Source organism: Oncorhynchus kisutch, linkage group LG7, assembly GCF_002021735.2.
Source record: "Oncorhynchus kisutch isolate 150728-3 linkage group LG7, Okis_V2, whole genome shotgun sequence".
In the NCBI taxonomy this organism is placed as follows: Eukaryota; Metazoa; Chordata; class Actinopteri; order Salmoniformes; family Salmonidae; genus Oncorhynchus; species Oncorhynchus kisutch.
Genome location: NC_034180.2, coordinates 29,781,636 through 29,803,018, shown reverse-complemented (window position 1 = coordinate 29,803,018; position 21,383 = coordinate 29,781,636). Strand labels below are relative to the sequence as shown.

At 42.6% G+C, this 21,383-nt stretch overlaps 1 protein-coding gene across 3 annotated transcripts; it reads right to left on the bottom strand.

Annotated features, from left to right (window-relative positions):
• Positions 1 to 15,594: 15,594 nt before the first annotated feature.
• Positions 15,595 to 19,829, bottom strand: LOC109893915 (protein LBH-like). Of its 3 annotated transcripts, none has more exons than XM_020487117.2 (4): positions 19,681 to 19,829; positions 17,666 to 17,756; positions 16,795 to 16,993; positions 15,595 to 16,694 (listed from the first exon to the last, which is right to left on the bottom strand). In XM_020487117.2, the coding sequence occupies exons 2-4, from the start codon at positions 17,753 to 17,755 to the stop codon at positions 16,621 to 16,623; spliced, it is 363 nt and encodes a 120-aa protein (XP_020342706.1). In that variant the 5' UTR covers position 17,756; positions 19,681 to 19,829; the 3' UTR covers positions 15,595 to 16,620. The 3 variants fall into 3 exon arrangements, with proteins under 3 accessions (XP_020342706.1, XP_020342705.1, XP_031684719.1); XM_020487116.2 differs by having other exon boundaries at positions 19,516 to 19,827; XM_031828859.1 differs by lacking the exon at positions 19,681 to 19,829 and adding an exon at positions 18,909 to 18,985.
• Between the last annotated feature and the right edge of the window lie 1,554 nt (positions 19,830 to 21,383).

Here is a 21,383-nt window from a genome sequence, read left to right as displayed (position 1 = left end):
AAAGCATTCAGAAACTGCATGTTCGCTTACAATTCTCTAGTGAGGCTGCTGTTCTATCTCCCTGACAACATTATTATTTTTTACCTTTTATTTAACTAGGCAAGTCAGTTAAGAACAAATTCTTATTTACAATGACGGCCTACCCCAGCCAAAACCAGACGACGGTGGGCCAATTGTGAGCCGCCCTATGGGACATAACGACCCTGCCATGAGAGTTCTCTGGCCTGCTGCCCTGATGATGGGGAGACAACATCCCCATCAAGTTCCTGCTAGGTGAGATGAGGCTGAAAGTGATGTGTGAAGGCTGAGGATACTGAGTGGTTGGTGTGTGAAGGGATATGTTAGGTGTGGTAGGGTATCTAACTTGACCCATTATGCCCCGCTTTAAAGGACCTGGTTGAAGCCAGCGGGAGAGAAAGATGAAAGTGGGAACACAGAGTGGGCACAATCTGACGTGGGTCACTCTTTGTCCAACAAAATGGAACAAAATACAAATCAATGAGGAGGGAAAAAACACAAACACAGAAGATTATAAATATATTTGTAATGATAATCACCATGAACAAGGGAACATTGATGATGATGGTGATTGTATCAACATGTAGAGAGAGAATCAACATGCAGGTTTTGTACAACTGGGTCAAGTGTTGCTTTTGAAATTATATGGAAATGTGCTTGCCATGGTGATGCTGCAGCCGTGTGAGAAGACTGTTGCCATGACATGAGAAATGTGCTTAAATATATAAAATACGTGTTATGTACAGTAGCTGTATGTAAAATAACTTTTTACTTGAGGCCGCAATATACTATTATTGTGAACAAAGAGGATAATTAGGTCTGGTGTTTATGTTCAAACAAGAGCGAAATTGTGGTTTAGATATTTTGGGAGGAAAATAACCACATTTCCTGCAATTCTACAAAGTTTTACATGACTTTTAATGCCACTTGATGGGTATTTTGAAAACACAGTATAAGTGGCAGGATAAGTGGGGATAAGTCATCACCATCATTAATGAAGGTATTTCAAGGCAAATATTAAGAATACACAAAATATGAAGACTGAGTTCAACTATGATGCCCACATGCATATTTATATTAAGAGACAAAGGTTAAAAACTGCGTTTTATTATAGTTCGCTTACCTTATGCCCAGTCCAATAAAAAAAAGATTAAAGAATATATATATATATATACAGTCCCAGTCAGAAGTTTGGTCACACCTAGTCATTCCAGGGCCTTTCTTTATTTGTACTATTTTCTAAATGGTTTAATAATAGTGAAGACATCAAAAATAGGAAATAACACATATGGAATCATGTGGTAACCAAAAAATTTGTATATTTTAGATTCTTTAAAAAGTAGCCACTCTTTGCCTTGATGACAGCTTTGCACACTCTTGGCATTCTCTCAACCAGCTTCATGAGGAATGCTTTTCCAACAGTCTTTAAGGGGTTCCCACATATGGTGTGCACATGTTGGTTGCTTTTCCTTCACTCTGCGGTCCAACTCATCCCAAATCATCAGAGGTAGGACCACGGACAGTTCAAAGGAAACTTCTACACGGCAGCAGTTCATAGTCACTTTAATTAACTCTACCTACATGTACATACTACCTCAACTAACCGGTGCCCCTGGACATTGACTCTGTACCGGTACCCCCCCTGTATATATTGGTATATACAGTTGAAGTCGGAAGTTTACATCCACCTTAGCCAAATACATTTAAACTCATTTGTCACAATTCCTGACATTTAATCATAGCAAAAAATCCCTGTTTTAGGTCAGTTAGGATCACCACTTTATTTTAAGAATGTGAAATGTCAGAATAATAGTAGAGAGAATGATTTATTTCAGCTTTTATTTCATTCATCAAATAGAATGTATTTATAAAGCCCATCTTACATCAGCTGAAATCTCAAAGTACTGTACAGAAACCCAGCCTAAAACCCCAAACAGCAAGCAATGCAGGTGGAGAAGCACTGTGGCTAGGAAAAACTCCCTAGAACGGCCAGAACCTAGGAAGAAACCTAGAGAGGAACCAGGCTAAGAGGGGTGGCCAGTCCTCTTTCATCACATTCCCAGTGGGTCAGAAGTTTACATACACTCAATTAGTATTTGGTCACACTGCCTTTAAATTGTTTAACTTGGGTCAAATGTTTTGGGAAGCCTTCCACAAGCTTCCCACAATAAGTTGGGTGAATTTTGTATCATTCCTCCTGACAGAGCTGGTGTAACTGAGTCAGGTTTGTAAGCCTCCTTGATCGCACATGCTGTTTCAGTTCTGTCCATATATTTTCTTTAGGATTGAGGTCAGGGCTTTGTGATGGCCACTCCAATACCTTGACTTTGTTGTCCTTAAGCAATTTTGCCACAACTTTGGAAGTGTGCTTGAGGTCATTGTCCATTTGGAAGACCCATTTGTGACCAAGCTTTAACTTCCTGACTGATGTCTTGAGATGTTGCTTCAATGTATCCAAATAATTTTCCTACCTCATGATGCCATCTATTTTGTGAAGTGCACCAGTCCCTCCTGCAGAAAAGCACTCCCACAACATGATGCTGCCACCCCTGGGCTTCATGGTTGGGATGGTGTTCTTCGGCTTGCAAGCCTCCCCTTTTTTCCTCCAGACATAACAATGGTCATTATGGCCAACAGTTCTATTTTTGTTTCATCAGACCAGAGGACATTTCTCCAAAAAGTATGATCTTTGTCCCCATGTGCAGTGGCAAACCGTAGTCTGGCTTTTTTATGGCGGTTTTGGAGCAGTGGCTTCTTCCTTGCTGAGCGGCCTTTCAGGTTATGTCGATATAGGACTCGTTTTACTGTGGATATAGATACTTTTGTACCTGTTTTCTCCAGCATCTTCACAAGGTCCTTTGCTGCTGTTCTAGGATTGATTTGCACTTTTCGCACCAAAGTATGTTCATCTCTAGGAGACAGAATGCGTCTCCTTCCTGAGCGGTTATGGCGGGTGCATGGTCCCATGGTGTTTATACTTGCGTACTATTGTTTGTACAGATGAACGTGGTGCCATCAAGCATTTGGAAATTGCTCCCAGGGATGAACCAGACTTGTGGAGGTCTACAATTATTTTTCTGAGGTCTTGGCTGATTTATTTTGATTTTCCCATTATGTCAAGCAAAGAGGCACTGAGTTTGAAGGTAGGCCTTGAAATACATCCACAGGTACACCTCCAATTGACTCAAATAATGTCAATTAGCCTATCAGAAGCTTCTAAAGCCATGACATCATTTTCTGGAATTTTCCAAGCTGTTTAAAGGCACAGTCAACTTAGTGTATGTAAACTTCTGACCCACTGGAATTGGGATGCAATGAATTATAAGTGAAACAATCTGTCTGTAAAAAAGAAAATATTGGAAAAATGACTTGTGTCATGCACAAAGTAGATGTCCTGATCGACTTACCAAAACTATAGTTTGTTAACAAGAAATTTGTGGAGTGGTTGAAAAACAAATTTTAATGACTCCAACCTAGGTGTATTTAAACTTCCGACTTCAACTGTGTATATCCACTTCTGGCGCGACAGAGATGGCCGCCTCACGTCGTGTTCCTAGGAAACTATGCAGTATATTTTTTTTACGTGTTATTTCTTACATTGGTACCCCAGGTAATCTTAGGTTTTATTACATACAGTCGGGAGGAACTACTGGATATAAGAGCAACGTCAACTCACCATTATTACGACCAGGAATACGACTTTCCCGAAGCGGTTCCTCTGTTTTGCCCACCACCCAGGACAATGGATCGGATCCCAGCCGGCGAACCAAAACAACGAGGCCGTAAAAGGGGCAGACGAAGCGGTCTTCTGGTCAGGCTACGGAGACGGGCGCATCGCTCACTGCTCCCGAGCATACTACTTGCCAATGTCCAGTCTCTTGACAACAAGGTTGATGAAATCCGAGCAAGGGTAGTATTCCAGAGAGACATCAGAGACTCTAACGTTCTTTGCTTCAAGGAAACATGGCTCACTCGAGACACGCTATCGGAGTTGGTTTCTTCATGCATCGCGCCGACAGAAACAAGCATCTTTCTGGTAAGAAGAAGGGCGGGGGGTATGCCTTATGATTAACGAGACGTGGTGTGATCATAACAACATACAGGAACTCAAGTCCTTCTGTTCACCTGACTTAGAATTCCTCACAATCAAATGTCGACCACATTATCTACCAAGACAATTCTCTTCGATTATAATCACAGTCGCATATATTTCCCCCCAAGCAGACACATCGATGGCCCTGGACTAACTTTATTCGACTCTATGTAAACTGTAAACCACATATCCTGAGGCTGCATTCATTGTAGCTGGGGATTTTAACAAGGCTAATCTGAAAACAAGACTCCTTAAATTCTATTAGCATATCGATTGTGCTAATGTCCAGTCTCTGGCTGGTAAAACCCTGGATCATTGTTATTCTAACTTCCGCGACGCATATAAGGCCCTCCCCCTGATCACAACTCCATTTTGTTGCTCCCTGCCTATAGACAGAGACTAAAACAGGAAGCTCCCGCGCTCAGGTCTGTTCAACGCTGGTCCGACCAATCGGATTCCACACTTCAAGATGGCTTCGATCACGTGGACTGGGATATGTTCCGCATTGCATCAAACAACAACATTGACGAATATGCTGATTCGGTGAGCGAGTTTATTAGCAAGTGCATCGGAGACGTCATACCCACAGCAACTATTCAAATATTCCCAAACCAGAAACCGTGGATTGATGGCATCATTCGCTGGAAACTGAAATCGCGAACCACTGCTTTAACCAGGGCAAGGAGACCGGAAACATGACCGAATACAAACAGTGTTGCTATTCCCTCCGCAAGGCAATCAAACAAGCTAAGCATCAGTATAGAGACAAAGTAGAGTCACAATTCAACGGCTCAGACACAAGAGGTATGTGGCAGGGTCTACTATCAATCACAGATTACAAAAAGAAAACCAGCCCCATCGCGGACCAGGATGTCTTGCTCCCAGACAGACTAAACAACTTCTTTGCTCACTTTGAGGACAATACAGTGCCACTGACATGGTCCGCCTCCAAAACCTGCGGACTCTCCTTCACTGCAGCCGACGCGAGTAAAACATTTCAACGTGTTAACCCTCGCAAGGCTGCAGGCCCAGACGGCATCCCCAGCCGCGTCCTCAGAGCATGCGCAGACCAGCTGGCTGGTGTGTTTACGGACATATTCAATCGATCCTTATCCCAGTCTGCTGTTCCCACATGCTTCAAGAGGGCCACCATTGTTCCTGTTCCCAAGAAAGCTGAGGTAACTGAGATAAACAACTACCGCCCCGTAGCACTCACTTCCGTCATCATGAAGTGCTTTGAGAGACTAGTCAAGGACCAGATCACCTCCACCCTACCTGACACCCTAGACCCACTCCAATTTTCTTACCGCCCCAATAGGTCCACAGACAACGCAATCGAAGCCACACTGCACACTGCCCTAACCCATGTGGACAAGAGGAATACCTATGTGAGAATGCTGTTCATCGACTACAGCTCAGCAGTTAACACCATAGTACCCTCCAAACTCATCATCAAGCTCAAGACCCTGGGTCTCGACCCCGCCCTGTGCAACTGGGTACTGGACTTCCTGACGGGCCGCCACCAGGTGGTGAGGGTAGGTAACAACATCTCCACCCCGCTGATCCGCAACACTGGAGCCCCACAAGGGTGCGTTCTGAGCCCTCCCCTGTACTCCCTGTTCACCCACGACTGCGTGGCCATGCACGCCTCCAACTCAATCATCAAGTTTGCAGACGACACTACAGTGGTAGGCTTGATTACCAACAACGACGAGACGGCCTACAGGGAGGAGGTGAGGGCCCTCGGAGTGTGGTGTCAGGAAAATAACCTCACACTCAACGTCAATAAAACAAAGGAGAAGATCGTGGACTTCAGGAAACAGCAGAGGGAGCATCCCCCTATCCACATCGACGGGACAGTAGTGGAGAGGGTAGAAAGTTCCTCGGCGTACACATCACAGACAAACTGAATTGGTCCACCCACACAGACAGCGTGGTGAAGGAGGCTGAAGAAATTCGGCTTGTCACCAAAAGCACTCACCAACTTTTACAGATGCACAATCGAGAGCATTCTGTCGGGCTGTATCACCGCCTGGTATGGCAATTGCTCCGTCCACAACCGTAAGGTACTCCAGAGGGTAGTGAGGTCTGCACAACGCATCACCGGGGACAAACTACCTACCCTCCAGGACACCTACACCACCCGTTGTCACAGGAAGGCCATAAAGATCATCAAGGACAACAACCACCCGAGCCACTGCCTGTTCACACCGCTATCATCCAGAAGGCGAGGTCAGTACAGGTGCATCAAAGCAGGGACCGAGAGACTGAAAAACAGCTTCTATCTCAAGGCCATCAGACTGTTAAATAGCCACCACTAACATTGAGTGGCTGCTGCCAACATACTGACTCAACTCTAGCCACTTTAATAATGGAAAAATTGATGTAAAAAATGTATCACTAGCCACTTTAAACAATGCCACTTAATATAATGTTTACATACCCTACATTACTCATCTCATATGTATATACTGTACTCGATACCATCTACTGCATCTTGCCTATGCCATTCTGTACCATCACACATTCATATATCTTTATGTACATATTCTTCATCCCTTTACATTTGTGTGTATAAGGTAATTGTAAGGTTAGATTACTCGTTGGTTATTACTGCATTGTCGGAACTAGAAGCACAAGCATTTCGCTACACTCGCATTAACATCTGCTAACCATGTGTATGTGACAAATTACTTAATTATTTGATTTATATATATATATATATATATATATAAAATTTACTGCTGCTCTTTACTTGTTACTTATATATATATATATATAACCGGTTTTAAGGACAGACAATCATGGAAGATCTGTTGAAGCAATTAATCACTTCCAATAACATGCAATAAGAAGCAAATCGGCAGCAACCGGAAACCAATCGCTTGTTATTGGGGGAACAAAGGAAGTGTCAACTGCAGATGAATATGAACATGCAAAAGTTAACTGCGGAAATCACTGCAGTGAAAATTGCTCAACAGACCATGGGTCTACCCATCGTGGCCACTCGGTATCTGCAGAAAATGCTGCTGAATGATGATGTTGAGGCTTTTCTAAAGACATTTGAGTGTATTGGCAGAACGAGAGGCATGGCCACACTTCTTCACGCACCGAAGAAGGAAATATTAGCACGGTTGGGAGAACTGTCTCTTTGAGGGCACACTGGTTCCATACTTGGACATATCCACCCGAGAAGGCACACAGATCACAGATGTTTGACCTGCTCCACCTAGCAAAAAAATAGCTAGAGCCCGAGAACATCAATACTGGGGCCATCATGGAAAGAATAGTGAATGACCACTACATCCGGGGCTTACCTTACAAGCAAAAGAAGGTTGTCAGCCAGGGCAGTCCCACCACAGAGGACAGAGTGGTGGAGCTCGGTGAGAGATTTCGAGCAACAGAAAAACTGCTCAAACCTAGCCATCTGGACAGAACCAACCAGGAAAAGGGAGGCTTCAAAGAAGGAGGAAGACAGCCATCCCAACTGGAGAGACCCCGGGTTTGGAAATAAATCATTCAAAGGGCGGATGGGGAACGTGGGCGCCAGGATCATGTTTTCCAACCTGAAGCAAAGGCAATGAATAGAGTGGTTGATACTGACACCCAGGAGTGCTACCACTGTGGAGAAATAGGACACATCGCATGGAACTGTCCCAAGAAGGAGGAACCCATGCAGGTCGACATTTCCAATCTACACCACTGCCATGTTTCTGCCCATGTCCAAGCCCACCGCCATCCACCGCACCTCAATCGGGTGCAGGTCCAAGGGAAAGAAGTAGATGCTCTTCTAGACTCCGGGAGCATGATCTTCCTCATCACGCCTTCAGTACTAATGTCACGTCTCTCGTCGGAATGAGGATCGGACCGCAGCGTGGTAAGTGTTCATGATTTTTATTTATCAAAACACTCGAACAAAATAACAAAGTGAAAAACGAACAGTTCTGTAAGGCAAATAAACTATACAGAAAACAACTACCCACAAAACACAGGTGGGAAAAAGGCTGCCTAAGTATGATTCCCAATCAGAGACAACGATAAACAGCTGTCTCTGATTGAGAACCACACTCGGCCAAAAACAAAGAAATAGAAAACATAGAAATAAACAAACTAGAATGCCCACCCTAGTCACACCCTGGCCTAACCAAAATAAAGAATAAAAGCCTCTCTATGGCCAGGGCGTGACAACTAACCCACCAGCAGAGGACTGCCGCTCCAACCATGGACATCACCTGTGTACATGGTGCCGTGACATTACTTCCTTAATCTGATGACTGTTACTTATCAAACAAACTAACTGTGTTTAATTGTTACCCGATGAAATTAATCACGTAACAATTAACTCAGTAGGAATTTGGGGCACCATGGAAACAGTTGTTTAAAGAGTTACCATCTCCCGAATTATACTCTAATGGTCTTTACCTATCACCATCATAAAACAGTCAACATATTAATCATAACCTCGTCTCATATCATCATTCTGAACAGTCGTAACCTCTTGCATCTGCAAAAACCCCAGTCTTACTTATGATTCAGTACTACAAAAATTGGTTTAATTATTTATTCACTAGCTAAATAAATGATAGCACAGGATAACATACTCACTTAATACATTAGGAAAACACAATATGGTTGCTTTTTACAAAAGGACATGGGGAGGGAGAGAGAGAGAAAAAGAGACACTTATCGTTGATACATGTTAGAAACAATTCTCACAGTAATCATATACTTTGCACACAAACCGCCGCCACTTTGGAGTAAAAATGAATGAATTTAAGTGTGACTGCCTATGTTTGCCGTTTATCTCTGTTGGAACCAGCCCTCCTTAGGAAGGGTGATGGGCCTTTCAGCGGCACGCTTGTAAGGATCTGATTGTCCGAAATGGGTTTGGACCCGTCTCTTCTACTGTTGTTCACTCTGGACGATGCTCCTTTGAAGATATGCTAGCCAGATATGTCGATGGCTCCCATTGGGTGATGAAGGTAACATACTACAGTGATTTGAGAAGAGTAGTAGAGTGGTCCCACTTAAATGTGCTTTTCTAGATACTTTTCTTAGGACAGCTATTCAGCTTTATCAGTGATTGTCTGGGAGGTGAGCTTCTCTTTTCCACCACGTGTTGGCATTCAGGGTTCAAACCACTTAACACGCGCAGCTGCAGCCTGGCGATGTTCTGGTCTGGGAGGTGAGTTAATTTTTTTCGCCTCATATTGAGGTTCAAAGTTCCAACCATTTCAAACGTGTAGCTACTGCTTCATGCTTTTCTGGTCTAAATGTTAATTTCTTTACCATTCCCCACGTTCTCTGTTAGGAATATTTTTCCAGTATTCGCTTTATAACGTGATAGAGTTTCGGCAGGAAACCTCAGTGTAGATAAAGCACATTACTCTGTGAAATTTGGAGAGGGATGTTCTCTCTACTTGATTTACAACAGGGTGTGAACTGTCAACCCCCCCAGCAGCTCCCTCCCCCCCTCTGTGGGTGAGAGAGGGTCTGGTTACTGTCATCCATTGCCAAGCTGATCTGACCCATTCGGATCCTCACAGGACAGTCATAACAATGGGGACACCAAAACTAACCCAACCGCAGATGTAGAGATTAACACCACCAGAGGGCAGTTCAGAGGTAACCTAGGGTTGATTGAAAACCTACCATATCCGGTGCCAAACCGCTACCAAAAAACTCCCTGACCTATGATAGGAGAATTGCCAAATAGGTACTTACCTTCCAGATTCCCGTAGCCGACACTCGAGTTCTCCTGGGATAAGAAGGGGAAATGAATTGACGCTGGAGAGACGAAGCAGGTACTGGGAGTAAAACATTTAATAAGCGAGACAGGAACAGCTTATCCCATTCCGAGAATAGATGAGATGATAGAAAGACTGGGAAATGCCTGGTTCATTAGTACACTTGACCTAACCAAGGGGTATTGGCAGGTTCCTATGACCCCTGCAGCCCGTGAGAAGACGGCATTCTCCACTCCAGATGACCTGTTCCAATATGTGCGACTGCCCTTTGAACTTCATGGAGCCCCCGCCACATTTAAAAGGGTGATGGAAAGCATTCTTCGCCCACATCAATCCTATGCTGCAGTCTACCTGAACGATGTGATAATCCACAGCCACATGTGGGAGGAGCACCTAATCCGATTAACAGCGGTCATCGACACCCTTCGGCAAGCAGGACTCACGACCAACCCAAATAAATGCACGCTGGGGGTAAGTGAAGCAAAGTATTTGGGCTATTCCATAGGGCGAGAGTTGATGAAACCACAAGAGAAGGTCGCAGCGATCCATAATTGGCCTTGACCAGTGAATAAGAAACAGGTACCCCTGTGTGACCTGACCTGGAAGGGCCAATCTGCCATGGTACAGTGGAACCCTGCGGCCGAAGAGGCATTTCAGAAACTGAAAACAACCTTATGCACTGCCCCTGTGTTGTATTCGCCAGATTTCTCGAAACCTCTGATTGTCCAGACAGATGCACCGGACACTGGAATTGGAGCTGCACTCTCGCAGGAAGTTAATGGAGAGGAACATCCGGTGCTGTACATTAGCCGTAAGACGATTCCCCGTGAAACCAAATATCAACAGTGGAAAAAGAGTGTTTGGCAATCAAATGGCCTCGAGTCCTTGAAATATTATGTTCTGGGCTGCAAGTTTGTACTGACGACAGATCACGCTCCCCTTACCTGGAGAAAGTAGAATAAGGACACTAACGCCTGAATCACCCGGTGGTTCCTCAGCCTCCAGCCTTTCCACTATCGGATCGTCCACCGTTCATGTTCTAAACATGGTAATGCTGATACCATGTCTCGTATGCATGCCATGTTTTCTTCGACCGCTCTGACCACAGGGTCAACGCTGGGGGGAGGTATGTAGTGGATGAATGTTTTGTTTCTTCGATTTTTGGCTGCCAGGACCAGGGACAGCATTGTGAAGTATTCCCCAGAGGCATAGAGTCTGGGAACATCAAATGGTGGGGGGAAAGGAACCATATTTCGGTAATCCAACCAGTGGAAAATATGCGTTGGTACTTAATGAATATGATGTCAGTTTGGTTGTCATCTGAGACATTATAACTGATGACAGGACGACATAAACTGTATCTGGGAAAGTCTACACATTCTAGTTATCAGATTCACATGGAATTGTTGTGCAATTTAAATGTTTGAATATGAATCTATTTGTGAAAATATTTAATTTAATTTTAGCTTCCAAATGAGAGAATTGGGTTTTCATAAGGTTAGAGCTCTGCTCAATCAGTGGCCCCGCCCCTGTGAAGAGACATTGGTTATAAACTATGAAACACACTCTTCTCTCCCTCCACTATATAAGCCCTTGACGAAAATGTAACCTTCTGTTCCGAGGACGACGGTCCATACGTTAAAAAGGACTGACATGTCAACTACAGAACTAAGCCAACCTCAGCGTGCGCTTTGGTTGTGAATGGTATGAACTTTGAACTCTTATTCACTAAAGAAGTAAGACATTCTAGCCGTTGAGTTAGCAACAGCAGCTGTAAACGTGGGCTACGAAAGGATGGACGACGTACCCCGTCTACCACACAACGACGACACTACAACATATCCCGTTCACCACCAGAGACACTCTTCAAAGGACAAAGGACTCTGTTGAGCAACACGGCCTTCCATCTACCACCAACATATTGAAGCGCAGCTCAGAGTTAAGATTTATTGCATTTTCCTTTTCCAAATGGGCGGTAATTTAGAATGCATAAGATTCTGTATTTACGATAGAGTAGCTGCCTACGGCCCGATAGAGACATAGCTTCTCCCTTTGTTCCTCAAGTCTTCCCGCTCTTTCACTCAAACCCAAACCCCCTTTCTTTGTGTAACCAGCTGTCATATCTGTTCCGTCCGCCTGGGACATTTTCCTTTACGACATAATTTGTAATCAATGTATGATTCATTCTGTGTTTATGTAATTCTGTGTGATTAGTTAGGTATTTAGTAAATAAATAATTAAACCCAATTTTGTATTGCTGATTCAACTTGTTAGCCAGGGTTTGTGAAGATAACCAAGAATTTACAACTTTCAGATGAGACTGAAATAAGGTGACGATTAATATTGACTGCTATTGATGTAAAATATTACTAGGTCTTTAAGAGTTTATTCGGAAGATAACAGCTCTATAAACACTCTTTTGTGGTGCCCCGACTTTCTAGTTAATTACATTTAAATATTTAGCTCTGTCACGTTCGTCATAACGAGGAGACCAAGGCGCAGCGTGATAAGAATACATTATTATTTTATTACACAAAGAACACTAAACAGAACAACAAAACGAACGTGACGCTATAAGACACGAGTGCTGACATGCAACTACACATAGACAATAACCCACAAAACCAAAATGGAACCCTAAATAGGATCCCCAATCAGAGACAACGATAAACAGCTGCCTCTGATTGGGAACCAACTCAGGCCACCATAGACCTACATTTACCTAGACATATCAAAACCCCATAGATATACAAAAACCCTAGACGTGTTCTTACCCTATGATTTTGAACATTAAAATAAACTGGGAAATGTACATGGCAGGCATTGTTGTCACCTTAGCTTGATACATAACTTCTGAGGTGTAGGAAGCACTAACATCAACACCAATCAGCTTACACCACTGTACACAGTTGTGGAAAAAGTATCCAATTGTCAAACTTGAGTAAAATTAAAGATACCTTAATAGAAAATGACTCAGGTAAAAGTGAAAGACACCCAGTAAAATACTATTGGAGTAGAAGTCTAAAAGTATTTGGTTTTAGATATACTTAAGTATCAAAAGTAAAACTACACTGCTCAAAAAAATAAAGGGAACACTATAACACATCCTAGATCTGAATGAATGAAATATTCTTATTAAATACTTTTTTCTTTACATAGTTGAATGTGCTGACAACAAAATCACACAAAAATTATCAATGGAAATCAAATTTATCAACCCATGGAGGTCTGGATTTGGAGTCACACTCAAAATTTAAGTGGAAAACCACACTACAGGCTGATCCAACTTTGATGTAATGTCCTTAGAACAAGTCAAAATGAGGCTCAGTAGTGTGTGTGGCCTCCACGTGCCTGTATGCCCTCCCTACAACGCCTGGGCATGCTCCTGATGAGGTGGCGGATGGTCTCCTGAGGGATCTCCTCCCAGACCTGGACTAAAGCATCCGCCAACTCCTGGACAGTCTGTGGTGCAACGTGGCGTTGGTGGATGGAGCGAGACATGATGTCCCAGATGTGCTCAATTGGATTCAGGTCTGGGGAACAGGCGGGCCAGTCCATAGCATCAATGCCTTCCTCTTGCAGGAACTTCTGACACACTCCAGCCACATGAGGTCTAGCATTGTCTTGCATTAGGAGGAACCCAGGGCCAACCGCACCAGCATATGGTCTCGCAAGGGGTCTGAGGATCTCATCTCGGTACCTAATGGCAGTCAGGCTACCTCTGGCGAGCACATGGAGGGCTGTGCGGCCCCCCAAAGAAATGCCACCCCACACCATGACTGACCCACTGCCAAAGCGGTCATGCTGGAGGATGTTGCAGGCAGCAGAACATTCTCCACGGCGTCTCCAGACTGTCACGTGCTCAGTGTGAACCTGCTTTCATCTGTGAAGAGCACAGGGCGCCAGTGGCGAATTTGCCAATCTTGGTGTTCTCTGGCAAATGCCAAACGTCCAGCACGGTGTTGGGCTGTAAGCACAACCCCCACCTGTGGACGTCGGGCCCTCATGGAGTCTGTTTCTGACCGTTTGAGCAGACACATGCACATTTGTGGCCTGCTGGAGGTCCTTTTGCAGGGCTCTGGCAGTGCTTCTCCTGCTCCTCCTTGCACAAAGGCGGAAGTAGCGGTCCTGCTGCTGGGTTGTTGCCCTCCTACGGCCTCCTCCACGTCTCCTGATGTACTGGCCTGTCTTCTGGTAGCGCCTCCATGCTCTGGACACTACTCTGACAGACACAGCAAACCTTCTTGGCACAGCTCGCATTGATGTGCCATCCTGGATGAGCTGCACTACCTGAGCCACTTGTGTGGGTTGTAGACTCCGTCTCATGCTACCACTAGAGTGAAAGCACCGCCAGCATTCAAAAGTGACCAAAACATCAGCCAGGAAGCATAGGAACTGAGAAGTGGTCTGTGGTTATCACCTGCAGAACCACTCCTTTATTGGGGGTGTCTTGCTAATTGCCTATAATTTCCACCTGTTGTCTATTCCATTTGCACAACAGCATGTGAAATTTATTGTCAATCAGTGTTGCTTCCTAAGTGGACAGTTTGATTTCACAGAAGTGTGATTGACTTGGAGTTACATTGTGTTGTTGAACACATTGTTTAAGTGTTCCCTTTATTTTTTTGAGCAGTGTATAAATCATTTCAAATGATTTATATTACTCAAACCAGACAACACAGTTTTCTTGTTTCTTCAATTTACGGATAGCTAGGATCACATTCCAACATAATTTACAAACAAAGCATGTGTGTTTAGTGAGTCCACCAGATCAGAGGTAGTAGGTATGACCAGGGATGTTCCCTTGATAAGTGTGTGAATTGGGCCATTTTCCTTTCAAAATGTAACAAGTACTTTTGGGTGTCAGGGAAAATATATGGAGTAGAAAGTAAATTATTTTCTTTAGGAATGTAATGAAGTAAAAGCTGTCAAATATATAAATAGTAAACCACAGATACCCCAATAAACAACTAGTTGTAAGTACTGTAATAAACAACTAGTTGTAAGTACTGTACTTTACACCACTGACTGCACACACACCTGCAATTACTATGACAACTAGCATAGCCTTATCAGCAACTGACTGCTGTCTGAACACACAAATCTGATTTGTTCACTTGTAACTTGCTGTTTGGACAGACAGTAGTCCAAAATGGATTTGAAAAACTAAACTGATTTGAGCATTAAGGCCTGCAAGTCTTAAATAGTGCACAGTATTGATCTTCCATTTCTCAAATATATATATATTTTTCAAATGTCAAAAGGTTATCTACACCATATTATTTTTTCTGTCTCACTCCTTGCTCTCCTATCCTGCCCACTCGTTTTCCCAGGAGTGGGACCTTCACTAAATTGTCAGCTGAAAGGTCACATTCAAAAAGGAAAGAGATGGAAAAATAAGATTGAGACCCTGCCACTCATGTCTAGATGAAAACATTGTATCTGACCTTTACCAGGAAACCAGATTCATCAGACATGGGGATTGCAAGCCAGGATTGTGTGTGGTTGGGAGGGGATATACATTTTATTTTTTATTTTTTATTTGACCTTTATTTAACCAGGCAAGTCAGTTAAGAACAAATTCTTATTTTCAATGACGGCCTAGGAACAGTGGGTTAACTGCCTGTTCAGGGGCAGAACGACACATGAAGGGGGTGAGAGAGAGGGGGATAGGTATATAGGCACAGGCTGACAAAAATCAAGGTAACAAAGAACGTTTGGCAAGCCTAAAGACTGTTATTTATGCAATACACGAGGCTTCAATCTAAGCACTCACATTTTTATTGTTTATAAAAACTGCAGATTAGAAAAATGCAGTTGCGGTAAAAAGATTACACAGCATTTTCACTGTCATGGATTGTAACAACTAGGACTATCTCTGGATGTTAAGCTGTTGCTTTTTATAGTAGAAGAAATTGAAGAAAACAAATTCCGCTTACACATATGAAGCCAGATGTAAAAAACTGTCAACCAGAATAGTAGTTTTTTTTACTACACCCACAGTTACTTGGAGTCTATATGCTGGACACAACTTTAAATGCTGCTTTTCAAAAACACCTCAGTTGTTAAAAAGTACTCCATGTTTTTACACAGTATCAGCATTTCTACAGAGCAAGGAAAACAAAATGATTCAGGTGCAATATGCAGAAATTGCACTGCCATTTCCTGGTTGTTAAAATTATAATAGTTTGCCTCATTTGAGTTTATGTGAAAAAACAAGCATCTAAACCGCCATGAAATATCTTTTCAATAGCCAAAAATGTTGTATTTTCATAAGTTTGAAGCTGGTGTACAAAACTGAAAGCAAAAGACGCAAAAACAAAACTTAAGAATGGGAAGCAAATAAATAGTGGACCTAGAACATATCTACCACTTAGACTTGCTTCCAATGAGAATGACAATATACAACTATAAAACTCATGTCTATAAAACTCAAATTTCTATGTGAATTTGGTCGGGTCGCCCAAAAAGTTACATATTGTGCTGCGTAGCTGTGATCTAGTTTGCATGTATATGAAAACTGCACAAAGTAGCTACCACCAGTAGTATGGCAAATGTGAGCAAGATATTTCAGACAGCTTTACAGATTGCTGTCCAGTTTAAACATCCAAATTAAATCCTATGTGTTCGTTCTGGCAGTGTGCAGGTAAGGGTTACGACCCTCCAAGTACCTCCTACCCTCTCTTCCGTGCCCATGCCTATCTATCTTACTCTGGACACATTCACAGCGAGAGCAGCTGTGGAGGTGGATGGATGATCTTCTCAGTTAGATTCCTCTACTACAGCCCCAGACACCACTTCACTGCTGTCCTGCACACCAAGATTCTGATCTTCATCTGGGAGACGCATGGAGAGAAGTGTCACACTCAGATAGGGAAAGAGTCACACACACACTTTGAAATTGGGGCAATATAATATCATGCCAGGTTGTCCTACCTGCAGTCTGGTCCTGTGTGGTCTGAAGAGGTGTGTGTTTGTAGGGCTGTATCCCACTTGGGACCTCAACAGAGTTGGGATCCTTAGGGGGCCAGCGGAGTTCCCCACTCTCCACATTGCCCCCAACAGAGGGCTCCACCACAATAGAGGGAAGTCTCTTGGACAGCTTGGGATTCCTCTCATGGGTATCAGGGAAGATCTGGACACAAGAAGTATTACAATTTAGTAATTTAGCAGACACTCTTATTCAGAGCGACTTACAGTTAGTGCATTAATCTTAAGATAGCTAGGTGAGACGACCACATCAAATCAAATGTTATTTGTCACAAGCGCCGATTACAACAGGTAGACCTTACCGTGAAATCCTTACTTACAAGCCCTTAACCAACAATGCAGTTAAGAAAATAGAGTTAAGAAAATACTTACTAAATAAACTTAAGTAATAAATAAAAAGTCAAATAAAATAACAATAAGTGGGGGTCCAGGTTAGTCAAGGAATTTGTAAATTTAGGTAGGGGTAAAGTGGCTACGCATAGATAATAAACAGTGAGTAGCAGCAGTGTAATAACAAGAGGGGGGTGGGGTCAATGCAAATAGTCCGGGTGGCCAATTGATTAATGGTTCAGTAGTCTTATGGCTTGGGGGTAGAAGCTGTATCTCAGTATGGTGTATTTACTCTTTATTAGAGTGTTTTACTCTTTTTAATAGGGATTTGAGATCCTTGCAATGAGAGCTCATACAACATTTTACAAGAAAGATCTGAAATGAAAGGCACATTTGTAATTGTTTCATTGGTAGGATGTCAATTAATCTCTTGGTTGAGTGACTGGTGGATTGATGGATGGATGGATTGAGGCAATAGTAGACTCACCTGAAAGGATATGCCCTGATCCCCTGACACAGCTGCAGCTACACTGAAGTCCTCCATCACAGGTTCCTGTGTGTTAATCACCTTAGTCATCCTATGAACAACAAGGCAATACCGTTGTTGTACACACTTTCATGTAAATAAGCGGATGTGGTTTATGTCTACCTATAATACATTCACATAGTGCTACTCACTGACACTCAAGAAATACAATGTAATACTTTTATAATCTCCCCTCTTGGTTGCTCTCTCCTCCCTCCCTCCCTCGCTCAGCTCGTGCTTAACCTTGATCAGAGAGACACGTGAAGTGCAAAGCCAGCCTGTGGTCCAACGAGACAACCAATCATTGCCCTTGAAGTTGAAACTAAGTACAGGGTACTGTACTTAGTATCATATGCAAATAGGCATAAAGCAATGTGGCACTTCAAAAACAACAAATTCACAAAATATTAAGACTGTGTAGAAGAAACTTATCTGAACCAGGATTTTTTTTACAGAGTTTTCATGAGAATGTAAACAGCATACTAAATGGGTATCATGATGTCTAAACCCTGTTTTCATGACTGTTGAAGACTCACTCTCACTCATTATTTATGTATGCAGTTGTCCTTGAAATCTGATGTAGTGCTAGAGCAACAGCTGGCACAGGGAAACGGAGCAGACGCAGGCCATCTAATATAAAGGCATTCATGAAGTGCCACTGCCAACTCAACAGAATCAACAGAACATATTTAAACAGACAAACCGTGCTACACTCGGAGTCAAAGATATTCTGGTGAGCATTAGTTCACAAATTACCCCACTCAGTCAGTTGGATTGACAGCTATGGCTTCCATAGATAAATGAGGAGATGTAATCTTTGTGTGATTGTCTGAGTATCACACTTGGCAGTGTGGAAAAGGACAGCTGATGTTGGGTGTTTTCATTTATGCATTATAGCAATTACTGATGATTACTACTCGTAACCTGGATGTTTTTTTTTTTAATTCCTCGTACTGTGGTACATTTTTAAGACAATTGCTCCTCAAAAGCATGTCTTGTCCCTGGACGGTATTCCAGTGGTCACTTTGTGTCTTGACCTCTTGGCCATCCTAGGTCCAAGGGAAAGGCTTTTCTCTTACTCATTGCCAGTAAGTGAAGTCATCTTTACCATGGTTCAATGTGATTGTGAAAGCTTGGGTAAGGCCAACACATTGCTGAGGGTTAAGATATGGTATGTAGTGTTACTCCATACAAACACACCTACCTAATTATGGCATGAGTGTGAAACTGTGAATCACATCCTGTGAAAATAAAATACCACAGCATGATGTAACAAGGGTGTTTGTGCAGGATGAATGCAGATGTAAAAAATTTCATCAAGGTGCATCCAACTATTCAAAAGCAAAGTCTGCATACCATTCCAACTCAATAAAGTGTTTATCCTGTCACTCTGACACACAGGCTCCAAAACAGTTGGTGTTAGTTATATTTGTCCTATTTGAGGCCCAAGCAATATTGTTTAGCTGGAGTGACTGATAAAATGCACTCACTTACATGTATATCCAATCCTTTCATATTAGTGAGGCCTAAGAAAATAAGACATAGGAAAGGAGGAGGGTCTGGTATTGAGATACACCCACGTCCTTCTATGACACAATATGGTTGCAATAATCCAGCTCTCTCCAAAATTAAGACCCATATTGATAACTCGGTGAACTATCAGTAGTAAACTGTTGAATACTACATTTGTGAACTATATTTTCTATTATTATAGGATATTTAGTTTGTCCTAAACCATTTGTTGTTAAACACAAACTTTTTACAGGCTATTATTTAACTGTAACTGTGCGCACCTTAATAATCATGCCTACCTGTTCGGAGCGTTTATAAACGTCTTATGTCCTTTCAAACTGTGTTGAGGTAGGCTAGATGTCCAGTGAAAACACTGCAAACAGTATATTTTCTTCAGAATGTCTTTTTTTTCAGAAAAGTGATAGAAATCCGGTAGACAAGTGACCATATACACCGTAACGTACCCAATGAAGTTTCCCACACACGCGAGTGCTGGAGCATGCGCACTTTCGCACTCGAGTCGACTTCACGCCACAGCCTACTTCAAATCAAATCAAAATAAAATACAATTGTATTAGTCGCATACACACATTTAGCAGATGTTATTGCGGGTGTAGCGAAATGTTTGTACTGAGACAACGGGTAGGATAGAGAGAGCAGAGCAATTGATTATTCTGCCAAATGTATTACCCGAGGACTGTACACTATGACTATATGCAAAATTATGTACTGAGTAGTTAGAGCCATGAATGCTGATTGGCTGGCAAATTCATGAAAACACAAATGTGTTTTTCTTTGTCTTAATCTAAGGTTAGACATAAGGTTAGCAGTGTGGTTAAGGTTAGTGTTACAGTTAGGTAATACATTACATTTTAAGAAGATAAATTGTAGAAATGTGGGATTTTGCCAAAATTATGACTTTGTAGCTGTGATCACTACAAACCAGGTTTCCAACCGTTTTATGTGAGTAAAGTAGCCTACATGTTGGATAAAACAGTAATGACAGGCCTGATGGAAACTTTTTGGTAAACTTTCCAAATGTTGACAAAACTACATTTGCTAGACAAGGTGGGATCTTTTAGTGTTGGGAAATGGAATTATGCAACAAATGTTGTTGGAAACCCTTTTATGTGCAAATATTGATATGATAACTATCATATCGTAAACTTGGTGTCACACCCTGACCATAGTTTGCTTTGTATGTTTCTATGTTTTGTTTGGTCAGGGTGTGATCTGAGTGGGCATTCTACACACAACGTGTCTAGTTTGTCTGTTTCTGTGTTTGGCCTGATATGGTTCTCAATCAGAGGCAGGTGTTAGTCATTGTCTCTGATTGGGAACCATATTTAGGTAGCCTGTTTGGTGTTGGAGTTTGTGGGTGATTGTTCCTGTCTCTGTGTTTGCACCAGATAGGGCTGTTTTGGTTTTGCACATTTCTTGGTTTTGTTAGTCTATTCATGTATAGTTTCTTTATTAAAGAACCATGAATAATAACCACGCTGCGTTTTGGTCCGCCTCTCCTTCGACACAAGAAAACCGTTACACTTGGAGTCATGCAATGACATGTACTGTGGTCCTCCCACTACAACTCATCGGGAAAGCATGCAGTTTATTAGGCTACAGATGATATCAATTATGTTCATTCACAGGTTAGTGAAAGTGCAAGGTGATGAGCTTGATGCTCCATTCTAATAAATATTGATGGTCTTATTCTGGTGGCATGATCATCGATGCTTGGCTGTCTTTTATCAAATAAAAATGATGCTGCTCTTCTGTCCATAACAATTTCATAATGTAGGCTATACATGCTCTCTGGCCCAGGAAATCCCAAACTCGGTCCTGGTACCCCGGGTGCACATTTTAGTTTTTTTGCCCTAGCACACCATAGCTGATTCAAATAAATCACCATCAAGCTTTGATTATTTGAACCAGCTATGTAGTGCTAGGGCAAATACAAAAACGTGCACCCAGGGAGGGCCCCAGGACCGAGTTTGGGAAACCCTGCTCTAACCAATAGCGCCAGTATCTGCGGGTGTTGGCTAGAGCACACATGCCAATACCAGAGTGGGCACAAATCAAATCAAATTTATTTATATAGCCCTTCGTACATCAGCTGATATCTCAAAGTGCTGTACAGAAACTCAGCCTAAAACCCCAAACAGCAAGC

Coding starts and splice junctions, on each gene's coding strand:
- LOC109893915 (XM_020487116.2), bottom strand. CDS start 19,664: ATGGTCACTTGTCTACCGGATTTCTATCACTTTTCTGAAAAAAAAGAC. Junction 16,994..17,665: donor ATCAGGGCATATCCTTTCAG/GTGAGTCTACTA, acceptor TCTTGTGTCCAG/ATCTTCCCTGATACCCATGA. Junction 16,695..16,794: donor CACACAGGACCAGACTGCAG/GTAGGACAACCT, acceptor TGCGTCTCCCAG/ATGAAGATCAGAATCTTGGT.